The sequence below is a fragment of the Macadamia integrifolia genome, unplaced genomic scaffold, assembly GCF_013358625.1.
Source record: "Macadamia integrifolia cultivar HAES 741 unplaced genomic scaffold, SCU_Mint_v3 scaffold2692, whole genome shotgun sequence".
Lineage (NCBI taxonomy): Eukaryota > Viridiplantae > Streptophyta > Magnoliopsida > Proteales > Proteaceae > Macadamia > Macadamia integrifolia.
Window position 1 is genome coordinate 26,304 of NW_024868891.1, and position 25,601 is coordinate 51,904.

Below are 25,601 nucleotides of genomic sequence, written 5' to 3' on the forward strand. Positions count from 1 at the left end.
CCTACCTAATACAAAATGTCTCATGTAAAAATAAAATCATTTGATCAGTCAAACTTATTAGAGAACAAGAACATTTATCTAAATGTTGATTTTTGATGACTTGATGTGGCTTAATGTTGAATTTTGATGATAAAAGGTATATGTAGCATACTAAATAATGTTAAAAAATATAAAATAACACTCGGACAACTTAGGCGTCTTGAGTCTTGACAATGCCTAGGCGGGCAACTTGTCGCCTAAGAGTTTAGACAACCCTCCACCGCCCTGCTTCACCTTGGCGCCGTGACAACTATAGGGTGGGGGTGGGGGTGGGGGGTGGGTTTGGGAAGGGGGTTTCTCATGTACTCCTTAGATGTGTATGACTTGTCCGTATTTAAATATATATATATATATATATATCTACTATAATGCATTTTAAATGTGTAATCCATTTTATTGCATTCATTTTTGCTACACCAGCCTGCCAAATATTTATACCTACAACCCCACATAGCTGTCATCATATTTCTTATCAGTTGTTACTAATTAATCTCGCAATTTATACAAGTTTTAATGACTATATTTAATAAGCAAGATAATTTAACTTACAGTTCCCCATTATGATAAGTGTATCATTACGGTATACAATTTTTTCCATGTGGGAGGATGATGTAGAGATTCTGATCATTGGATAGATGGGTCTAGGTTTGGATTAACCATGTGTCAATTTCAGACTTAAATTCAATCAAATACCCTCCCTTGTATATCCATGCATCCTTGTATCTTTCAACTGTTTGTGTATGGTAATGCACCCTCCCGTGGTCCCTATATTTTCAAATCTTCATTTTTCCAATTGGCAATCTGTTTGGACTGACACTTGATGTGTAAGCAGGAGACCTTGAAGTACCCGTTGGGCTGTTCAAAAGAACAAGAGCGCCAGCAGCAAACCAGGCCATCAAATTGAACCAAGCATGAACTACTATGTTTAATTCTGAGTGTCCAATGGGTTATATGGGCTATGGGCTTAATATTTTTGAATTTACTGTTCTAATGGGCCAATTCTATAAGCCCAAGTATGAGGGATTTTAGTCCTATACGGGATTAGTGTTAGTTTCTATTTTAGTAAGATGTATTGCTTAATTTAGTAGCGTTTCTAGGTGAGTTAAATATTTTTTATTGTTAAAGTTCTAGGATAGTTTTTATTTTGAAGAATACTTAAGTTGTAAGTGTTAAAATATGTACCACGATATGGGGAGTGTCCCTATCGTGGATGAGTTTTACTTCCTTGCTTTAGTTTATTTCTTTCTCTAGTTATGATGGATCTCTACTTACTAATTAGGATAGACTTCCTATTTTATCTTGCTTGTGGCACAAGGACTTAGTTTCCTAGTTTGATTGTACTACTTTGGGTGTTAATAAATATTGATGGTAGGGGGGACTGAAAAATACACTCGGCTGCTCCCCTCTCTTCTCTCTCTTCTCTCTCTTCTCTCTCTTCTCTTCTTCTCCCTTAATCTCTTTCTCTCTTCTCTTACTCTCTCAAGTTACTGGTTACAGATCTTGGTTTTGTAACATGGTATCAGAGCAGTATCCAGTAGCTGTTTTGAGAGTCCTTTTAAGTTCTCCTGCTACTGGTGAAACCCTAGTTCATAGAAGAAAAAAGAAGAACTAGGGTTTCATAAAGTTTCGATGAAGATTTTGTATGATGAAGCATAACTGCTGCTACTGCTACGATTTACGGCTGGAGTTCTCAGTTTGCAGCTTGATACTTCTAAGCCATTTGATACTTTGATGTTATAGTTTGCTGTGATTAGGATTTGCTGCTCCACTGAACTAGTTTGCTCGATTGGATTTGCTCTCAAACTATCAATCGCTGCTGTCGTATGTTTCTGTCTGACATCAATAACTCAGTTGATTTGCTACCTGCATTTGTTGATTTTCTGGTTTGCATTGATTCGTGGGTTTCAATGATTTTCTGGTTGATGCTGTTATGTGCTATGGTTCTTTGATCTGAAGTTGAATCGATTGCTACTTGGTTGTTGCTCTATCGATTTGCTGCTTCAATTTTCAGCAGCAATGTACTGTCGTTTGCGTGTCGAGTTGTTGATCCCACAATCGAACTACTGGTGGCAGATTTTCCGCCATGCTTTTGGCTGGAGGTAAGGGACGACTGACCTGTCCCACGATTTGTGCTTCTTTAATTAAAACATGTTTCCCATATTTTCCCTACTGCCCCTCTCTTTTATCTATAATCCCTCTTGTCACATTAATTTGTTATGCTTCCTAGGTTACCCTTTGGCCATACGTTCTCCCGTTACTGGCTTTCTTATTTTATCTCTTTAATTTTCAATATTGCCCCTCCCTTTGTCTCTTATTCCTTCATGCCCATTAATTAACCTTCTTTCCTAGTTTATCCCCAAACAATAATTCCAATTCCCTTGTTGTCCATTGGCTCTTTAACTACCAAATTGACCCCTTGAAAATTCTGATTATTTACCAGAATGCCATTACTCCATTAATTGGTTATGGCCAGGCCCATAATTGGGTTCACAACTGATATTGCATGGATTAATTATAGATTTGCCATTTTTGAGCACATAGCACCCAATTTAGGGTCTTGGACCCCTAGATTACATCAGTTTGGGTTACAATTTTTTGGAAAATTGGTGCTTGCATGCAGATAATTTGCTACAGTGCGAGGGAGATTGGAAATTATTTTTTGCTCTTGACTATGGGATTATATGTACTGCTCATCCTTTGAGATGCTAATTATTGGACATTGTATGTCCACGTGTAATGCTACACGTGAGGGGGAGATAGGAGTTATTATCAACTCAATTGCAGTTCTTATATTATCTGCTATTCTGCTTTATTCTGGTATTTGCTTACCTTGGCACCTGATGCTGCTACTACATGCTTACCTCAACACCCAATGCTGCTACTTGCTTACTTCGGCACTTAAAACTGCTACTTGCTTACCACGACACCTTATGCTGCTACTTGCTTACCACGACACCTTATGTTGCTACTTACTTACCTCGGCACCCTAATGTTGCTACTTGTACCTCGGCACCTGATGATGTACTTGCTTAACCCGGCACCTGATGCTGCTACTTAATACTCGGCAACCTGATGTTGCTTCTTGGTCCCCGACAACCTGATATTGATATATGCACCCCCACAACCAGTTTTGCTACTTCCTACCTACTACCTGCCTTCCTTGGGAAGTGCCTTTGATACTACTGACTTTATGGTGTGGATGATTGGAGCTCTCTCTGTGCTCTCTAGCGTCTACCACTACTACTCAAGACCGGTGTTATGTTTAATTTTCTATTCTTGTTGGTCCAAGCTGAAAGTTTTCTTTTGATATATGTATACTCCAACTTGAGGGGGAGTGTTAAGATATGTACCACGATATGGGGAGTGTCCCTATCGTGGATGAGTTTTACTTCCTTGCTTTAGTTTATTTCTTTCCCTAGTGAGGATAGATCTCTACTAACTAATTAGGATAGACTTCCTATTTTATCTTGCTTGTGGCACAAGGACTTAGTTTCCTAGTTTGATTGTACTACTTTGGGTGTTAATAAATATTGATGGTAGGGGGGACTGAAAAATATACTTGGTTGCTCCCCTCTTGCATTCTCTCTTCTCTCTCTTCTCTTCTTCTCTCTTAATCTCTTTCTCTCTTCTCTTACTCTCTCAAGTTACTGGTTACAGATCTTGGTTTTGTAACAGTAAGGGATTCACCCTACCATACATAAGGGTTCCCTATTTCTGTTATTTCAATTTAGTCATAAATAAAGAGTGTGGGGATCATACCTACTACCAACGATCTGAGAAATAATTTAGCCTTGCCCTTTTTGTGAGTTCTGTGAGAAACATAGCATGTTTCTATTGGATTCAGAGATGCTCTACTATGGGATGCAGCAGGGAAACCTCGGGCGGATGCCAAGACTGGAGTTGGTAGGATTCCTTCTCCATAGTCAGGTGAGATGCCAAACATATCCTTTCTTCTATTTTCTATCTTCTATCTAGTCCTTTCTCTAACCGTGATTCTGGTTATCAACCAAGTTTCTAAAACCTAATCCCTTAGGCTTCTAGAAACCCATCGCCTTCGACCAGCATATTGGAAAAATCTGACTCTTTGATATTCAGATATTTGAGAATCACTCAAATCTGGTTACTCCTTTATCCTGTGATTCTGGAAACTTGTTTGGTATTCAGAACACTAGTGACTTGGAATCCCACTATCCATATTAGCCAATTAGGAGGGCTGACATGGTATATGTTCAACTCTCCTGACTTCAAAGTTTATCCTCCGCATAGCCCTCTGGGAGGATCAAAACAAATAATGTCATTTCCTTTGTTCACTAATTTTGGGATTAACCAATTTGGACTCAGATATAGTACTTGAAACAATCTCACACTTTCACACTATCTAGAAATGTATGTAGAGAAAACAATTGATTTTCTGACTATTCCTCCATACAACCTGTCCCCAAAAGGAAAGTTTCTGATAATCTAATTTCACATGATATCTGAAAGAAAAAAAAAAATTAAATTTGTGGCAACCTCAAACAAAAATCTTAAGAGCTCCATGGAAATTAAGTGTTTACATAAATGATACAGTATACCATGATGTATCTTTTTCCCTCTTTGGTAGAATATCATGATATAACTATCACCTTTCAGGGGAGGGGAACTTATTGCTGTCTAATTATGCAAAAGAAAGCATAGAGGACTCAGTCGGTTTGTTATTGCAGAAGTTAAGCATGATAAGATGATGGCATATGCCATGTAATGCAATACCAGGTCCAGTCTGTTAGTTATTGCAGAAGTTAAAGCATGATCGCATATGCCATGTAACACAATACCAAAGACCAATATGTATTACAGAAGTTAAAGCATGATCGCATATGCCATGTAACACAATACCAAAGACCAATATGTATTGCAAGGGGGGAAAGGGATCCAACCTTTTTCCATCTTTTCCACGACAGCGAGAGAAAACAATAACATCCGCTCCAAGTCTCATGGTACTTGTCTTAAAACCATTTCCATCTGAAATAATAGTATGAAAAAAAATATATATTAAAGAAATTCCCCCTAAAAATTAATTTACAAGTCACCACAATATCCAGTTGCTGAAGTACTGTCTTACATTGTCCAATAGTATTTGCTAATTTGCTTTTTACAGAATACCCAAGAGACATGCACTGTCGCACTTTATCTGGATCCATCCCACCACCATTATCTACAATGGAGCTATCAGATATTAGCACAGAAAATAATTTTAAAAATTAAAATTAAAAATTTTTAATTAAAACAAAAAAAACAAAAAAACAAAAAAAACAAAAGAAAAAAAGACAAGACCCTGGCAAGGCCCAATGACCAAAAACTCCAAGCGTGCCCCAGCATGGCAGGTTCCATCTCAACCTGATACTTTTTCTTTTAACCTTAAATATGCAAGCTCATCGTTGGGCAAAAAAAAGACATGGTAAATGATATTTGAGGTTTGAGATGCTTGACGAGATTAAAATGGATCAATTTCTAGTTAATTTGTCTAGGAAAGGGATAAGACAATCTAGAATCCCAAAGAATTAGCTTAGCTAGCAGTGCAGAAAAGACCCCCACACATTCATCACATCAATTCACCAACTAATTCCAATACCCTCATAACAAATCCGAAGGGAGCGCTGCTTTGAAATAAGAAGTATGCAATTTCAACAACTGACCAAGGTTTTAAGTATCGGTACGTATCATACCATATCGGTCGATATAGATACCAGCCTTTATCGATACGATACATTAAATTTTTAAAACCCTTTCGTATCGATACATATCCTACGATATATACCGATACACCACCGATACGATACACACCGATACATACCGATACTCCATGGAAAAAATAAAATCGAGTGAAATGTACGTTTAAGAATGTATCGGTATGTATCGACCGATACATACCGATACAATACGATACGTACCGATACAGTGCGCTAGGGTCATATAATGGCCAAGTTGGGTCATTTTTTAGAAAAACGATTTTTTGAGGGGTTTTTATTCCAAAGTTGCTGGCAGTCATATTTTTCTCTAACTATAGTGGAAATCAAGATTGGGAACAAGGATTTTACATTTATGGAACAACTACAAAACCTTGAATTCTTAGTGCAATACCCTCAATTTAGTGTTTATGCATAATATATATTATCAATAACTTTTTTTAACAACTTTTTTATGCAAAAGTGTATAAGAAAGTGTTTCCTATCCATTTATGTATGTATCTTTAGCATATCTTAGTGTATCCTCCGATACATATCTTAATTTTGGCTGACCAATACGGCGACCGATACCGATACTTTAATCCTTGCAACTGACACTACTATAGTTCCTTTCGGGTCTCAAGAGGACTTCACCACCAAACATTTGGTCAATCAAGAAGATTATCTACTTGATAGTCTGTATGGTCTGTTTTGACATAGAAAAAGTAACGTATAAGTTCATGCCAAGTATTCTCGCAGGTCGGTAAAGATCACTGAGTCATCCCTGACTCAGCCTACTTATCAGTTATTAGTCGCGAATACCAAGTCCAGCCCACCTTGTCCAAGTCCACTCCAACAGCACAAGGAGGTAACAACCAACCAGTAAAAGAAACTCAACAAAACCAACAGAAAAGAAAACCAGGATCCATACCTTCAACCAGCAACATTCTACTCCCATCTTTGGTGTTTTTTAGCACATCTACATTGACATATGTAGCACCATTGCAGACCTAGCATTAAAAACATTAGCACAGAGATAGAAGAATAAGCGATACGCTCTTCTATAGAATGATAAGGAGGAAATATTAAGATGAGGGATACCTCGTCTAAAGAGTTGTCCAGAAGCTCTGCAAAGGCTGTCAAAACGTATTTCCAAAAAGAACATTATATCAACAAAATATTAAACTCTATTCCAAGAATCCATGAATAATATTATGTTGAGTTACTAAATAAAAAAAAATTGACTTGATGTTCACATGTTCAACACCAAATTAAGAAAGCAAGACTACCTCCAAGAGCCCATTTGTGGCTGGTTGCATTTGAATGTAGAAACTTAGGGTGCACCCTGACATGATCCATGCCACCTACAGATAAAGAGGGTGGGGGAGGGAAGAAAAATATGATTCCTATGAAACCAAGGAGACAACATACAATGACTATTTGACTAGCAATGCAACCCACATAGGTGATATTATGAAGATAATAGTGTAGGAAAAGACCCAAGTTGAAGAATGAACAATTAGACTAAAAACCCAAAAAATTTGACAGCATGAAGACTGCTGCTTATTTTACTCAGTAATTATAAATCCTAAGGGGGAAATATTATTAAAACAAAACAAAAATCAAGGCCATATATACTCCTAATAAGAGTCTGCCAGTTGTTGGATTACAAATTTACAATGCATTTGGTAATCAAACATCATGAGACTGTCAGCCATGACAAATAAGGTTAAAAAGGGAAATCTGAATAAAAGAAACAGAACATGCACTATGTTAAGACAACAGAATCAGAACATAATGCACCAAGAAAGGATCTACTGAAATTCACCCACTACAAGAGTTGAGGGGCTAAGGCATTGAAGATTTGGAGAGACATTTGATAAATTTTGAAGGTTAAGAGCACTTTTTACTGACCCACACACATATATTTACTATAAAAAAAATGCCACTGAGAATTATGCTCCATGGCCCAAGGCCTATGACTAAAGTTGTAGCCGAGTCAATGCTACCCATAACCCATAAATCTTTAGATTTGTATAGATCTCAAAAATGCTGTTACATTTTAATGTTAAAATGGTGATATTTTTTGCTTTTCTTTTAATTTTGATGATATTCCTTGCAATTTGTTGCCTCTATGACAATTAATAGAAAGTTAAGAGGATCTTGTCACAGAAAAAATAAAAATGCAATGAGATAAAAGACAAAGAAGATAAGGGCAAAACACTTCTCTCTCTATAGAGAATAATATATACATCATTACATGCGAGAGAAGGAACAGGGGGTGCAGGTGAGGCCACCTTGAAAAAATTCACAGCAAACACATAATATGTACCACATGGCACATAATATGTACCACATGGCAGCTTCAGTCAAAACAACCATATAGAACCAACCCCTTCACAACCCACAACAAAATTTCTCTTTGAAAGGGTATTTACCACCAGGCAAAACTTAACCTTTTTTTTGTGGCCCCAAAGGTGTTGCCAAGGTGATTTGAACACAGGTAAGATGCTTCCTAAGGCGCGTTACCCATGACAATTCACCAATAGTCCAACACAGGTGATTCAAACACAATAATTGAAAATTTGCTCCACTAATGATAATTCAATGGAGAAATCTAATATAAAGTGGGCCATATGGTTGAGGATGGCCTTAAAATTTGCAAGGGCCTATGGGTTCCCTCTTCCATCCACCAATCTTAATTTGCACTGTTGCTCCAGGTGGCTCAAATTGGCGTTCCATCTTGCAAAGTCAATAGCTTAAATTCCACAGTATATAATACAAGAGTGTCTACACCATTTTACACTTCAAGATCATTTATTCACTGGGGAACAGTCAATCAAGGCTGCGGGCCAACCAAGAGGCCAAAGGATGGCTTAAACCATTAGCTCAATGAAATAATGGAGAAAGGGATCAAAAGATGCTTCTCTCATCATTCAACAACCTGGATCATTTACACACTGTTGAACAGTCATATGATACCACCAGCTGGCAAGAAGCCAAGGAAAGCATTGTAGCACAATGATCAATATTCCAAAAATCACTGCTTATTTTCTAATTAATTTTTTGTAAATCTGGGAAATGATTCACTAAGTATTTGGGGCTAATGGAACCTTTATTTTATTTAAAAGCCAATTCAGGCCAGTGAAGTTGTTAGAGAGTCTTTGGGCTATTCTAGAGTTACTGATCATGGATATTTGAAGCTTTGAGCCTTTTTTTTTTTTTTTTTTTTTTTTTTTTTTGTGCCTGAGAAAATATTCCTATCTGTTGCGTTGGTGTTCCTTCAGCAGAGACTCCCAGTTATTGTGAACAACAGAATATCATTTAGCTTGCATAACTCTTTGCCAATTGGTTAATAATTGAATTCTTCATAATTTGCTTGTGAAAATGTAAATACATGTTCAGACCAATTCAATTGATTATAAATTGGTTTAGAGATACAAGCTAGTTCTTCTTCTGCTTCGTTTGGGTGCAAATTCCTGTGGTCTAACAGATTGGAAAATGGGGTTATACTTAACAAGACCCATTAGATTTGGCTCCTTGAAATTATGGAAGACCTTACTTTTGTATATTCAATTTATGTTCCAAGACAAAACCAAATACATAAATTCAAAGCAGTAGGCCAGACCGATTGCTTATTCCGACATTCCAAATCTAAATTTTGCTTCCTGTCCTACATTGACAATAGAACCCTTCATTTGTGTAAATAAATAAATAAACAAAACATCTCTTAGAAATTCACCAATTCTTGATTCTCTTAATTGCTATTTGTACGGGAACAGACAAAATTACAAAAAAATTCAGTCAATCCTGTCGAAGCAAATCTAATTTTCCTTCAAAGTTAATCAATAAGATGCCAAAACAGATTTTCTATCTTTACTTGACACCTTAGAACTGTTTCTTTTTTGGCCAACAAGCATATGTCAAGTCAACTAATGATTTCATGCAACTGACAATTACATGACCAGTACAACTTCCAAGTACCAGCAACAGCAAATTATTATGTTTTTCAAACTTCCATATTCAGAAATTTCCCCAGTCGTTTCTCCTCTCTTCAAAAACTTGGTGTCCACAGAGGTGACTTTGAGATGAAAAGGGTATAGTACTTTCTTTCGCAAAGCCATCGATTGAGTATTTGGCACTCCTATCCAAAGTAAGACTCTAAAAACAGAACATAAACTTAAAATGTGACATGGACTTAAACTTAAAGTCATACTAATTCTGGGACTTGACTTAATATAGAAAACCAGACCAAAATAGGAGCCGACTTATAGAGTCCAAATCCAGCCTGTCTAAGGACTGTTAATCATAGTCAAAAAAAGGAAAAGAAAAGCTTAATAGAACTAACTCTAAACAGAACTCCATAAGAGACTATGAATAGGATTCATAATAGGACAGGATAGGATTCTCAGAGAGAATAGAAATAAAATTCCTATAGAGACTATGATTCTAGCCTTGCCTTCTTCCTTCTCTGGTACTGCAGCTTGTGCCTAGCTGCTGCCTCACCGAACCCTAATACTATCAAAACATGGCCTAATATTAAATTTTAAGTGCATTAAATTTCCTGCAACACAATGATCCCAATCACCGAAAACTAATGCAATGCCTGTACAGCATATCCAGACAACTCAATTGGGATACAACTGACATTATCCTAGAAGAGGGTTCCTCTAATCCCTTAATGGGTAGTGGCAATTGTGATATTATAAGCTGATTACTTTTTTTAATAAGTTGCAGTAAGACAATACTTTCGCAAAATGGCCAAAAGAATTCAACAGAACTAAGGGCTGCAAGGAAAAAGTAATATAGTTCTCCTTATATGAAATGCTGGAGGAGAAAAAAGTAAGTTCACTTATCATAGAATTAGCTAGCACCTTCCCCACACAGACATACACAGGGGAGGGGAGGAAGAATTGCACCGCAACAAATAGGGAAATAGGGGGGATGAGAGGAAAAATCTAAACATGAACTACATTACAAAGCAATAAACAAATTAAAAACAAAAAAAAAATAATAATAATAATACAATAAAAAATCAAGAAACTACGCGTGAGAATAAAATCAACCATCTAGTATTTCATTGCACTCTGAATGACAATGTCACAGATCGTAACGTGGTGTACGTAAATAGAAACGGTGCCGGAAATATTTGGAATGAACAGAAATCATGCGACTTACCCGCAGACGATCCTGAACCATTGGCAGGAGCACCATCATAGTCTCCGGCCTTCCAAAACTGCTTGCAGCCCTGAACCGACGCCCCGGATTGAGCTTGCGGAGTAGGCCGCTGCAAAGACAAAGGCAAAGGCGAAGGTGAAGGCAAAGGCAATGCTTCATCCTCCGGAGGAAGGGGGTCAAGAAATCCCAAAGGCAAAACGACTCCCATTTTTTGCTTTTTGAAACGCCGGCCATCACCGTTCGAAACCCTAGATCTCTTACCGTCCGGCCCGACAGTGGATGCGTCATCGGAGTCGTCAGAATCTGAAGAGTCTGAATAACTGCTACTAAGTTCAATAACGGAGACAGGTTTAGATAAGTTTTCCGAGCGTCTCTCCGCTGGAAGTTCACCAGTTTCAAAAATTTCTTGTTTAACAACGGAATCCATGGTGATCGAATAGAGATTCTGCTTAAGTTTCTGAGGAACAGAAAGAGCATGCAAGGATCGATTAGATGAATAAATAATGATTTCGAAAGTGTTCGAGGAGAAAGCGGATATGGGTTTCAGTTCAAGATTTTCAGTTTTCCGTTTCCGCTGGACGAACGAAGCGGCGAGATGGAATGGATTTTATTCGATTCACAAAGTTTTTCAGTTGGGAGAAACAGAGGCGGTTCTCCCCGAGCGGAAAAAAGGACTTGCTAAAGGCGGTCAGAGGGGGGAAAGCGGATTTTTAATCGTTCCAATAGTTTCCTTTTTTCTGAATCTTCTCGGATTTTCATTAGGTAAGTCTGTTTCTGGAACGAAGTCCTCTTAAGTTTCTAATTACGCATGCAAAGGCATTAGTTCGATCGTATCACATTTACAATTTGAGGAAATTTCTATCAGACCCTCACACTTGGCAAATATTTACTCGAACTCCTTCATCCATATTTTCTTTCTAATTCCGTCAACAAAAGTAATTTTCCATTTCTATTTCTCCCTTTGCAATTCGAAATCCTTGAACTATCACCCCTCGCAAATTAAGATTGGTCCGGCCCCAAGTATGGTCTGAATTTAAATCAGGCTAAATCGGTGGAAACCAACAAAAGGATAAGAAGATCGATCTGATTAGAACATGGATTGGGCTACGTCGAATTCGATATGGATCGAATTATTATTATTAATGAAAAATAGCTTATCAAGAGAAAATTCATTTTTAAACTAGAGTTTGTTAGCATTCATGGATCATAGCAAAGATATCAATAAAGTATTTAAGAGATCCAATTATGAAAGTTCAATCATTGAAGAAACAGTCAGTGTTGATTCTAATATGAAACATAACAAAATCAAATTAAATCAATTTGGAAAACCCTAAAATAGACCCTTCAGTTATGAAAACCCAATGATTCAATAAGAAAAACCATTGAATGGGTTGGTTCAAAACATCCAAGATCATGATTGATCATGGTCGATTCTAATCTCAATCATTCAATTTTTTACGTATCCAATTCTAATTGTTTAAACAATGGGGTTATGAAAGCATGTTGCAAAAGGGGGTTGCCAAAGGAGGTGAGGACTGATTATAGATAATATAATTTAAGAGATAATAGTTTGAATAAATATAATTGCATGTTTTTTGGACTAAACATTAAAATTTATTAAAAGAAGGATAGTCACGTGCATTGGCAGTCACAAAAAGATAACCATTTACAATGAAAGGGAGGGGGTGTTAAAACCCACACATATAAGTGCTTGTGAGGGGATATTTTTTAAGAAAAATGAGAAAAACAATTTAAGAGAGGAAGGTTCTTAGTAAATACAAGGGCACAGAGGAGGGAAGATTTTGTAAGAAAAAGAAAAAGACAATTTAAGAGAATGAACGTTTTTTGTAAATATAAGAACGGCTGAGGGGAGTGGGAGAAATTTCCCCGTTCAATTACAAAACAAGCAAAAGGAATAGCACCGTGTGTTTTAATGAGAAGGAACGCGGCTTTTCAACCTCTTTTTTAAGTAGTCTCCCTTTTTTTTTTTTTTTGTTAAACCAACTATTTGTCTTTTTTCCTTTTTGGTAGGAGAACAACTATAAGTCAGTCGTCAAACACTTATGTTACCAAATAAAATGGTGATTAATAGAATATACATTAGGCCCAGTAATAATAGAATGTCTATAAATAAGACACTGCGCTATAATATGGCATAGTTGCATACATATATGAAGAGATTTCTAATGATTTGTAGCATGGTTGGAAAATTAGGGTTTGAATCTAACATGTGTGGATCATATCCACCACAAAGGTAAACTATTGATATCTGAAAACAATTTTCTGCTGCCTGCAACTCTCAATTAAACAATTATATTGACCCAATTTCAGTACAAGGGCGACCGGTGGAAGGTAGAACCAACACAGGGATTATCACCATCCGCGATAGAACCAACATGCCAGGTTGGGCTAGGGCTAGGGCTAGGGCTAGGTAAATATAAATTACTTTTATGGAAGATCTGATCATCCGTTGGTCAAATGGATAAAGATTTAGACACTTAAACGTCAAAACGTATCTACAAAGCTACGACCGACATTGACTCTTGATCAATCGGCGTTAGATGAGGCTGATTCATGGGATAGAAATAATCTGGGTCATATTCATGTTTGGACTAGGTGGATCTGGTTCAAAGTTCAAACCGAACAATAAAAATATATATTTAACAATTTACCTTAAAATCTTTAAAGATAAGTCTTAAATTTATTGAATCAAAATGAATTAGAAAACTCCTCTCGAGTACACTCTATGAAATAATGTTCAAATCAATCTTTTTAAACTACTTTTTTTTTATTTATTAAAACTATACTTAGTCAAGTAGTTAGGACTGGTTTAAAATATCTTTTGACCACCTTTTGATGTGGTCTACCTTATAGGAATATATATATATATATATATTTTAATCTCATATCTGAATTACTTGGTATAATTTTTCATTTTGTTTGAGATTGCATACTATTTCATAAGGCATAAGTTGGGTCCCCCTCACTATTCCATATGGATGAGAGATAGAGATGGGCATAGCTGAACCAACTATTTCCGAGACTGTTGGCAACCCAAGCATTGAATTATCTGAATTGTTCTCCGTTGCCCCCCCACAATGTACATCTCCATCGACAAGACCCAATACATCGAAACTCATTGCCCATGGATAAATAAAAACCGTTGGCTCACATTCATCCTTGTCGTGGTAATTTTTGTTTTTACGTAAATTTTTTCATGATTATACATCATAATTCATCTTTACATGGAATGATAGGTATTTTTACTTGGGGACCATGTAGATGACCACCATAATCGTCTACTAGGATTTACGACAGCCATTGCTCTCACTTGGTAGTAGCCAAGGACAAAACAATGGAATCACCATCTTAGAAGTCATAACATCATACTCATTAATTGATAAGGTTATATGTATCGATGGTGGTGGCCAATACAAATCTTTGGCAATGTTGGGCTTATTGATTCATGATTAGACGAAATTTCAAAATAAATATCATGTATTGGACGGACAATACATACCAATACCAATCCCCGGTGGATACTTTGATCCATGATCCTTGACGTATGGGCCACTCTGGTCCAAATGGGGTTGGCAACAGTGGTCTGTTCAGCCTTACCCATCTCTACTCTGGAGGATAAATGGGGAGAAGATCTTCGACCAGTTAAAAAGCACAAAAGTTCCCCCACCACCATCCACATTAATAGGGTGACAAGTGACAACAGGCAGTCTGGCCCATCCAAGCCCAATGGAAGCCCATCAAATTAAGGCCTAGAATAGACCTCACATCCTCGCATCTAAGGATGGAGCATGACCCGAAAGAATACATGTATCTATCATTAAATATGATAAATGATGTGGCTATTTTGACTACTGAATGGAATGGATGTGGTTTGAGTTAGTCACGTGTCAAATTTCAGACCCAAATTCAATCAAACACTATTTTCATATGGTCTTAGATATTGTTAAGATTATTTTTTAGAGCCACTTGACATAGTTTGTACGGGCTTCTGGGCCCAGGTTGCTCTGCTCAGTGCTGATGTTGGGCTACTTTGAGAATGCTCCCAAGTCTCAATGTGGACCAGAAGTCACCCAATATAAATCACATTTCATGGGATGGATCCTTTTAGGCCCAAGGGCTGTTTCCACCCGTACCTCAGGTGGGCCTAAGCATAGATATCAGGTCCGAAGTCTAAGTTGGGCCTTAGGTAGGATCTGGTATAAAGTCCTTCTCCCAAGCCCAGCCTAGTAAATTGCCACCCCTGGTGCGTTATCATGTTTTCACCATGCATTTCAAAAGGCCTCCCTAGTGGCCATACCATTTGCCACATGGCTGATCAAGTGGTACTAATCTTTCCGGAAGGTGGACCCAATGTTATCTATCTACAGTTTAAGTTCAGTTAGAATAGAATTGATCACTGTCAAAATAAGGTTTTGAAGATCATCTGAAAAAATGGATGGCAGAAAATGAAAGGGAAAATTTGAATACCCTCATATGATTGAGTTTGGCTCTAATTTGGAAAATGACCAATTCAACTGTAATTTACCATTAGAATTGTCATGTCCACTTTGCCACAGATAAAAGTCGTATACGCAACTCATATAAGTATTTAATTAAGATAATGTAAGAAGGAATCTCCATACTACACCACGAGGAATTGAAAAATGGTATCATTCAAATGGGTTTTACATTGGACCCACCTCATCAAAATAGAAGAATGAGTGTACAAGGCCAAACCATATTCTCCAATGTTGCGTTAAGGGTGTTAATGTTAAAATATGTCGTGATTTCTTTTTGCCGAAGATACTTCAGAAAAAAATCTAATACAATAACATAATACAATAACATAGTTTTTGTGTGTGTGTAAGACTGACCCACAATGGGACCGACAAAGGCCAACATGGGGCCAACTGGGACTCATCGGGGCCCGTAGGGCTTGGTGAGCCTTACTTATTCAAACTTCTACTAACTATATTGGATACTGCAGGGTGGATGTTGGAGAGTCAAACACGCGATTGATCTTTGGACTTACGCTATACTTCACAAGCTAGCAGGCAACCACTTTGATATTACACATGCGGACATGCCCCACTATTACGTAACTTAGATTGTGAATGGTTGCACCCATTTCTTTTTTTTGGAGAGGGGATCTACATGCCAATTTTATGTGTTAGAACCTCCCATGCCACCTCAAAGAGTGCAAAGTGTCAGGGAACGAATGCACGCCCAAGGAGAAATCAAGTAAATGATTACATACAACACAAGAAATTTAATATGGTTCAGCACAAACACCAACATCTACTTGAAAAAACCAAAGAAATTTTCACTAACAAAAAAATCCACAACTGATGGGGTGTGTGTCTGCAACTCCGCCTTGTGCTTGATACTTCCGCCTTCATGTGCGTGAACCTCCTATCCTCACGTAGTTATTAAGTTTTTCACTCCCATGGCTTCCTCATCCAGGTCCCCATTTCCTGAGACTCCAATCCTTCCCCTCCCACGTCTTCTTAGGGATAATAATAGACCTCACCCTCCACAAAGTGAAAACCCATATTTCTCAGAGGAAACAGATGCAGATTCCGATGATAAGTTCGTCATTGACGAGGACACTGAGGAACGTCTCTCCCAAATCACTGTTAGTTAAAATGGGAATAGCAAAAAAACAAAAACGTACAATACGAGTTTTAAACAAATAAAAATGATGACTGGTACGGTAAAAATAACGGTAAAAAAAACAGGGAACGACAAACGAACGAAAACGAACGGTACGAGTATTAAACGTGTAGTTTTCATACAAGTGAAACAAAAAAAATGGTAGTATACTCATACAATTTGAGAGATTATTATCTGTATACATGCATCTAATGTTCTAAAAGCTCTGGGAGTCCCAAAATAAAATAGTCCAATGGACTACAAGAAAATGAGATATTGCTAGCTTTAGCTTCTCCTTACTCAATGGACTATAAGAAGATGAGATTTTTTTCCTATAGATAATATGGAAGTTAAAAATCAAAACCAAGTATCATATTGTCTTCACTTTTCATTTTTACTTTTAAAAAAAAAAAAAATTAATTTTTTAATAAAATTCATATTTTACTCTTAAAAGACAAACACGCATTTAAAACGAATTCTTTTGTCTTTTCCATTTTTCCCGTATTATATAATAACATATGAAAAATTATGTTTTAAACAGTAAAAAAATGCAACGACGTTTAAAACGCGTTTTATTAGTTTTTAACTAATAGTGTCCAAATATGGCAGAATACCTTAGTGGGGTACATACCAGAAGGGAGACCATACCGTAAGCAGGCAGTATTTGAAGCACTTCAAACGGCATGGAACCCAACACATAAGGTGGATATCTCCCATCTTGATGACCGGAAGTTTCTCTTCCAGTTTCACCACTCGATAGACAGAGATAACGTATTACAAGAAGGTCCATGGGCAGTGTCAGGTAACCTTCTAGTATTGGAGCGATGGAATATGGAGTATCAATGGAGTTTTACTCAATGCGAATTATGGGCGCAACTGCATTCTGTTCCCGTAGAGTTGAAGAAGAAAGACATAATGCTCCGGTTGGCGTCAAAGCTTGGGCATATCTCTAAGATTATGCTGATCGATGGTTTCCAGTTCGGCGATAGGGTTGCCTATGTTCGTGTCAGGGTTCGTATCGACATCCGGAAACCACTCCGAACATCCATCTCTGTCACGCGAGGTCATGGTAGCCGATCCAGCATCACAATCAAATACGAGAGACTTCCCATCTTCTGCTACTCCTGCAGATTGCTTGGCCACGAAGAGACACGCTGCACAAGTGTGTTTGACGAGTTTAATAAACATAGAAATGCTCATGGTTGTTCACCACATAGCAAATGCAAAGATCTCCCTCATACAAAATGCAATCCGGCGTTGCGAGCAACTGCCCCTGATAATCGTCTCATACAAAAAGCTACCATTATTCATATTGAGTCGACTAATGAAGATTCGGCAACTGACCGTCCAGAGGTTGTGTCAGGCAATCCTTCCGTCGGAGAAGACCATCGTACAGCCACATCAACTCCTCGTGCCTCTAGAGGTTGCTCGACTCGTACATCCCCAGCTGTCACTCAACCTCAGTCATTGGGCATAACGTCTAGAGACGTGCTTTACAGCCACTCTGCAGCGAGAAATATGGATGTCAGTAGTCAATCACTCTTCCATACGCAAGGTATGCCTTCTTGCGACACGCAAGAAGGTAACCGTAATATGTTGCAGGAACCCATCATACCATCCCATCAAGGTCACACTCCCATCCAAGTTACTCTCCCACCAACAATTCAGGATTATCTCCTTAGACGCCCAGAACATCAAGAAGCTATTTCGTCGTTACTAAACCATATGGCTGATGTGTCAATTTCAAGCCCAAGCCCGAGCTCAATAATGCAGAATATGCCTACCTCTGAGATACCCATTACATTAGCTCTCCCATTGGCCCAATCCTATATGCCCAAGCCCACCCTCAACATCAGAACTTTAGTCACCGTCTTGTTGGGCCTAGAAATTTAGAGACCCCCATGATAATCAGTTTCCAAACAAAGAACTCCAGCCTCGACCTGTGTTAAATCAAACCCATGTAGAAGCTCAAATTCCCTGTCAACATTTACACTCACCTTCTCATATGCAAGCCATTATAGGTAACAAGAAGTCCACATCCCAAACTCATCCAGAAACCATTACCAGCCTTCCACAGACCTCCAACAATCAACCCCGGTCACTAAATCAGGTCCTAATACATCAAGTCCCCCCAGTTCAAACCAAAAACCGGCATTTGCATATACGTGAATCAAGGGGGATCTCTAAAAAGAAGCGAGCAAAGCCTGGGAGAAAGGAAGTACAGGATATTCTCAAGGAGCAGAGCTGTGATTCTGTCGATATGAGTGTTACTCAAGAGCACAACCCGATGCATTTTTTATTGTCTGGACCAGTGGAGACTGGGGTTTATCAGTCCCACGGAGAACCATGAGAATCATTAGTTGGAACTGCCGGGGATTGGGGAGCCCGCGGACAGTTCGAGCTCTTCAGAACCTCTCCAAATTAGAATCGCCAGATATCATTTTCCTAATTGAGTCCAAGTGTCAGGCGGATAAATAGAGAAAATAAGAAGAAAGTTGAAATTTCAAAGTTGCTTTGCAGTTAAGTCCAACGGTGCCTCTGGTGGTTTAGCATTGCTATGGAACCAACATTTACAATTGGAAGTTTTATTTTCAGATGACAGGGTAATTGACACTGAGGTTACATCGGATCAAGGCCATAAATTCCTGCTGACATGCGTCTATGGAGATCCTGTAAAATGCAATAGACAGCGTGTTTGGGATCGATTGATCTCGCTAGGCCAGTCCCGCAATGAGCAGTGGATGTGCATCGGTGATTTTAATTCATATCTGGCCTGGCACGAGAAGGATGGGGGGAATCGAAAAGGTCTGCATGATATGTTACAATTCCAAGAGGTTCTCAACCAATGCAACTTATTAGATATGGGGTCTAATGGTCCGCCGTATACGTGGAGTAACAAGAGGAGTGGTTCGGCAAACATTCTTATCAAGCTTGATCGTGCTCTTGCCAACCCAGCCTGGAGAATTAGATATGCTAACGCCACGGTCTTTATTCGACCAGCCATCAGCTCCGATCATAATCCTCTCCTAGTCGATACGGAGGGTGGAAAATCTTCAGGACCTAAGCCCTTTCGATTCGAAAAGATGCGGTTGCGCCACCCTGGTTGTCAAGATTTGGTCTCCAAAATATGGTCTACTCCCTCTTATGGTTCGGCAGCAACTACCCTCATTCGGAAAGCTTCAAATTGCAAGGCTGCTCTTAAGAAGTGGAATCGAGAGGAATTTGGGCATGTGCAAACTCGGATTAAAACTCTCAAATTGCAACTGGAAAACATCCAAGGTCACCCCTATTCTGTTCAACGTCAAGACCAAGAGAATTCCATTTCTAAACAACTAGAGGAGGAATTGGCCAGGGAAGAAGTAATGTGGCATCAAAAAGCCAGGATGGATTGGATTCAGAGTGGGGACAAGAATTCTGCCTTTTTTCATGTTACTACAATTCAGCGAAGACAGCGGAATCGGATCTTAAAACTAAAATTACAAAATGGTGAATGGCCAAAAACTGAGGAGGATGTCTATGTTGAGCTCTTACACCATTTCAGTGAAACTGTTGCTTCTCAAGGAACAATTTGAAGGCGATGCAACAAGCTCTTGCTACAGTTCAGCCAGTTATTGATAACAATCTTAATGATCAATTATGCATCTGTCCGACAATGGAGGAAGTTCAGAAAGCCATCTCAGAAATGGGTCCCTTGAAATCTCCAGGGTCTGACGCGTTCCCTCCATTATTTTTCCAACACTTTTGGAGCACACTACCAAAGAAGATATATACAACTTTATATCTGAATTTTTTTCTTCTGGTCATCTTCCAAAGGATCTGAATCGAACGTTTATTTGTCTCATTCCAAAGGTCCCCAGCCCTGGAGTTCGCCGATCAATTTCGCCCTATTAGTCTTTGCGGCGTAGCAGTGAAGATTATCTCCAAAATAATGGCAGATAGGCTTAAAGGTGCATTGCAAGGTATAATTTCTCCTAATCAGTCTGCTTTTGTTCCTGATCGTTTCATTTCAGACAATATTTTTATAGCCCATGAATTGTTTCATTATCTTAAACATCACTCTAGGGGTAAAAAGATTTTGCTAGCCCTTAAACTTGATATGAAAAAAACATATGATAGGCTAGAGTGGAAATTTATTAAGAAACTCTTTTAAGGTTGGGATTCTGTAACAAATGGGTGGGATATATTATGGAATGTATTTCATCAGTTTCATATACCTTGCTTGTTAATGGCTCAGAGGGAGACTCTTTCTCTCCTTCATTGGGTATTCGCCAAGGCAATCCCCTTTCACCTTTTATATTTATTTTGTACTCCCAGGTGTTCACTTCTATTGTTAGAGAGGCGAAAAATGCAAGCTTAATCAGAGGCATTAAAATTAGAAATCGTACTCCTACAATCTCCCATCTCCTATTCGTCGACGACTGCTTCCTCTTTTTTGAAGTCAATTTGCATCATATCATCAACCTGAAAGCATGTCTCGAGCTTTATTGCAAGGCCAGCGGTCAAGAAATAAACTTGAAAAAATCTGGTCTCACATTCAGTCCTAATACTACTAGATTCAAGCGATGGTTCTCTCGTATTTTAAAGGTCCCCTACGGAGACGGTCCTTCGAAATATCTGGGGTTACCCTCAGAAATTGGAGTATCTAAAGCGGATGTTTTCAAGGAATATGCTGAAAAAACCAGGAAAAGGGTGCAAGGATGGAAAAATCAATTGCTTTCTCATGCGGGCCGCGAGGTGTTAATCAAGTCAGTTGCTTGTTCGATGTCTAATTTTGCTGCTTCCCATTTTTCCCGTCCAGCATCCATTCATGACTATATCCGGCAAAGTATTTCAGATTTCTTTTGGGGTCAACGTGAGGGTGAGAGGAAGGTTCATTAGATTTCTTGGACCCGTCTTTGCTATTCGAAGGAGAAAGGTGGGCTTGGACTTCGTGACCCAATTCTTCAAAACCGTGCTTTACTTTCTAAGGTGGCTTGGAGACTTTGGGAGAATCCAAACTCCCTTTGGGCTAGGTTCATCAAGGCAATTTATTTTCCTAAGACGTACTTTCTCAATGCTGTCACAGGCAATAAACCATCTTGGGCATCGCGAAGTGTTCTCATTGGACAAAAGGTTCTACTAGTGGTCTACTTTGGGATGTGGGAAATGGATTCAATGTAGACACATGGAATAGTAATTGGATTCCCTCATCCCCCAATTTCAAAATTCAATCTCCACGTCATTGGAATTGTGATGTTAACAATTTGGCAGATTTGATAGATCATGAAAATAGGAAGTGGAAAGAAGATCTATTAGATCACCTTTTCCAACTGGAGGATAAGCGAGAAATCTTAAAGATTCGGTTGAGTTTATTCCCAAGAGAATATCAGCTGATTTGGGGGGCAGCTCGGAATGAAACTTTCTCTATTAAATCGGCGTATCATCTCCTTTCTAATCAACGACATCAGCAAATGATCACCCAAGTTTCATCATCTCGTCGTCATGATTGGGAAGATATCCCAACCAGTGTTTGGAAAAGGATATGGAATTGTAAATCCCTCCCAAAAATCAAATCCTTTTTGTGGAGGGTGTGTTCTCAAGGCATTGCATCTAAGGAGAACCTTCTTTCACGACGTATTCTAAAAGATGTGGTTGTTCAGTTGAATCAAGTGACCATTTTTCATTGGAGTATCCGTTCTACAAGGCCACTTGGTTTGGCAGTAACTTATCCTTCTCTGTTCCTAATGAGAGTCCCTTAAAACTTGCAAGATGGTTGGAGAATTGGGATCATATTCAATTTTCGAGCAAAGGTCGAAGTCAGGAAGTGTTGAGTTTGTGCTCCTTTGTGTGCTGGTATCTTTGAATAGCGAGGAATGACTTGATTTTTTATCGTAAAGATCGGATTCCTGTGGAAGTTTTCACCAAAGCCCAAGAAGCCTTTAATGAGTTCTGGTCTTGCCCCAAGGTTCATGATCTTCAACGTGAGGTTCCTTCTCCACCATCTTTAAATGCTGGCCAATCATGGATTAGAACTCCCTTTGGTTTTATTAAGGTCAATACCGATGCTGCCCTTCCCCTTGGTGCCTCTTGCGGTGGTCTTGGGGTTATCATTCGAAATTATTTGGGAGCTCCTATTCATGCAATCTCTGATACATCTTCCTTTGTAGATGTTCTTGTGGAAGAAGCTTGTGCTCTTAGATGTGGCCTACAAAGTGGCATCGATGGAAGATTCCCTTACATTTTTGTGGAGTAGGATAATGCCTCTCTTATAGATGCAATTAATAGGCAATCCCCTCCTCCCTCCATTGACATTTTTGGTATTGTCTCTGATATCAAAATCCTTGCCTCCAAATGAAGAGAATGTAATTTCTTCTTTATCTCTAGGGAAGCAAACGATGTTGCTCATTCCCTTGCTCGGAAGGCCCTGTCTGTGGCATGTAAAATAGATTGACCACTTTCCACTCCTTGGCTTCTAGATCTTTGTAATTAGGATGCCTTGAGCTCCTCATGCCCTCTTTTGCAATAAAATTTCCCCTTACCAAAAAAAAATAAAAAATCCACACCTCTCCACATCACAATATGATCTTCCTTGCTTGTCTTGAGTTTTTCATACTGAGAAAATATATAGGAAACAATAGAACGTTAATCCCCACATATTTATATCTTTACCCATATACATGCAATGGACTCAAAACCCTACCCGAACATATATATGTCCAATAACAAATATATAGGTGCCTACAGAATACATGACATAAAACCCAACACACGGAAAAGAAAATGTGGAAACAAACTTGACCACTTATGTGAAGAGTCGCAGCTTAAACACTCAACATCTTCACAATTTCAAAGCCCTTAATACATTAGAGTAGAGGCAAAAACTTTATTCATTTGCGGAGAGGAAGAATTCTTTTTCCACCGGATTGGACTCAGCACACCTTATTATGAATGATCACTAATTCGAAAGAATATTCTTTCACCACAGATGACGAAAACTCAGTCCAACAACAAATGATTCTCAAATTTTTTTTCCCCAGTACTCAAGTTGGAAATGTTTGCAGCTTGGTAGTAGCTTTATCATGTGCTTAATTTTGAAGCATCAAGTACTCACTTGAAAATCAGGTTTTTCAACTATGGTTGACAGTGGAAACTCCTAGAGAAAATGAACTTTATTTTGGTTTCATAAAACAATCACTCAAGCTTCTTCAATTGGTGGAAGAAAACAAAAAGAGAAATTAATAATACATGAAAGATCCCCACTCGCACTGTTATAAAGCACTCATTAGTCATCACACGGAAACCCATCAAATAATGTTTAGTGGTCTATAACTTAAGTACTCTATAATTAATTAGTTAACAGTTTGAAGACAGAAGCAGATGACAAAGAGCCTAGGCTCTAGAGTCGTGCTCAATATATATATATATATTAGTTGCAAACGTCAGCAGATTTGTTATGATTGATGGGTTTATCACTAATCTTGAGAAATAGCTAAATCACTAGTTATTATTATTCTACTAGTCTACTGTGTATAAAATTCATTCTTCAATAATTTATTATAGAATGTAAAATAAACAACAGATTGACTCAATATAATAGAAATAAAAGGTTATCTGAGCCAACCACCTCGAAGAATACACTCCCACCTTCGCTTTCTATCTCTCTCATCCTCACACGAATTGATTTGTAATTACAAAACCGTTTTTTCGCTCCTTATAGGTGTATTATTTGTGCTCACTTGTTCAAAAAACACTCTCCTACAGAGATACTTCAAAATAAAAATTAAAAATTAAAAAAATCCACTTTTAAATCATGATCATCATTGAAGCGTCTTAATTGAGGGAGAGCATAATATTCTAATACTTTTATTCAGTTAAAATATTAGGAATGTAGTCATGAGTGTAGTCATGGGAAGGATTAATTTGCCGACCTATAAGGCCTACTAAATTATGAGTTTTAGTCTGTTCTTTAAATAATTTATTAAACTTTTAGGGTAAGATGGTTAGAGTTCAATTTGTTAAGAGCATTATTGGTAGCCAATTAGTTTAAGAAATTTGAGATAAATATGAGTTCTCTACAATTTATTGGATGAATTTTTAATTATATATATATATATATATTAATAAAAGTCTTACAAAACTTGCACAAATCTTAATCTTTGTCTCACTGGAAGTAAAGAGGAATAAAGGGAAATGAAACTAATTAAAATCTCACCAAATATGTTACTTAAACTTTTCAATAAATTCCTTAATGGTCTTATATCTTATTATTCAAAAGTTCAAGTAATCTAGTAAAAACCTAAATTAGTAAAATGATATCACTACATCTGGTAATATATTTGAATTAGTTACTTTGTTACACATTCATTATTGAGTTTTCAATTAGAAAAGGGAAAGTGTTCTCTTAGCTGGTGGGGGTGTGGAACCAACCAATTCCTCTCATCCTATCTACTTTTACATGATTCCTCCTAAGTCCAAATTCACAATTAATCAAACATTACGTCTCCTTTAATCCACACTTAACAAACATTATGTCTCCTTTAATCCACACTTAGCAATGAATTTATGGGAGAAGGAAATAATACAGTTAAAAAGAGCATGAAAATTATAATCATTTGGCTTGGGCTTTTGGATCAAAACATAAATAAAGCTATGTAGGGTTACGAAATGAACTTGCAAGTTGCAACAACCTTTAATTTTGACACTTTTGACAACAGGAATATCTACTGTTAAATATTACGATGTGAACATGTGATGCAACTATTATAACCATTGGATAGAGGCATACTTTTAATCAACCCCTTGTCAAATTTCAAATCATAATTTAATCAGATATCTTTCCAATTATTGGCATGCATCCCCATGTGGCCATGCATGCTTTAGGTGTTTCAAGGTCCAACCTCATGCAACTGACACCCTTCGATAACCTAGGATTTTTCAAACTTTGGTTTGTCACATGTCAAACTCTAATAGGACTGAAACTTGATATGTGATTGCAGAACTAAAAGAATCTACTACCCATCCATTCATAAAATTTGGACCTCCTCTTAT

General features: G+C 37.9%; 2 protein-coding genes across 3 annotated transcripts in view; one reads left to right on the top strand and one right to left on the bottom strand.

Moving 5' to 3' along the window:
• LOC122067071 (protein MICRORCHIDIA 7-like) overlaps positions 1-11,701 on the bottom strand; it is a 15,151-nt gene extending 3,450 nt beyond the window's left edge. The window contains exons 1-6 of one of the 2 annotated variants that reach the window (XM_042630922.1): positions 10,923-11,701; positions 7,034-7,108; positions 6,846-6,880; positions 6,676-6,754; positions 5,141-5,233; positions 4,956-5,040 (exon numbers count right to left, since the gene is read on the bottom strand). In XM_042630922.1, coding sequence (XP_042486856.1) covers positions 4,956-5,040; positions 5,141-5,233; positions 6,676-6,754; positions 6,846-6,880; positions 7,034-7,108; positions 10,923-11,349 — 794 coding nt within the window. In that variant the 5' untranslated portion in view covers positions 11,350-11,701. The remainder of the gene's footprint in view (positions 1-4,955; positions 5,041-5,140; positions 5,234-6,675; positions 6,755-6,845; positions 6,881-7,033; positions 7,109-10,922) is intronic. The other variant, XM_042630923.1, reaches the window with a different exon arrangement.
• A 4,667-nt stretch (positions 11,702-16,368) lies between these two features.
• Positions 16,369-20,146, top strand: LOC122067070. Its single transcript, XM_042630920.1, has 3 exons — positions 16,369-16,557; positions 17,184-18,129; positions 19,095-20,146. Exons 1-3 carry the CDS (start codon positions 16,369-16,371, stop codon positions 20,144-20,146), a joined length of 2,187 nt encoding a protein of 728 aa, XP_042486854.1.
• Positions 20,147-25,601: the final 5,455 nt, after the last annotated feature.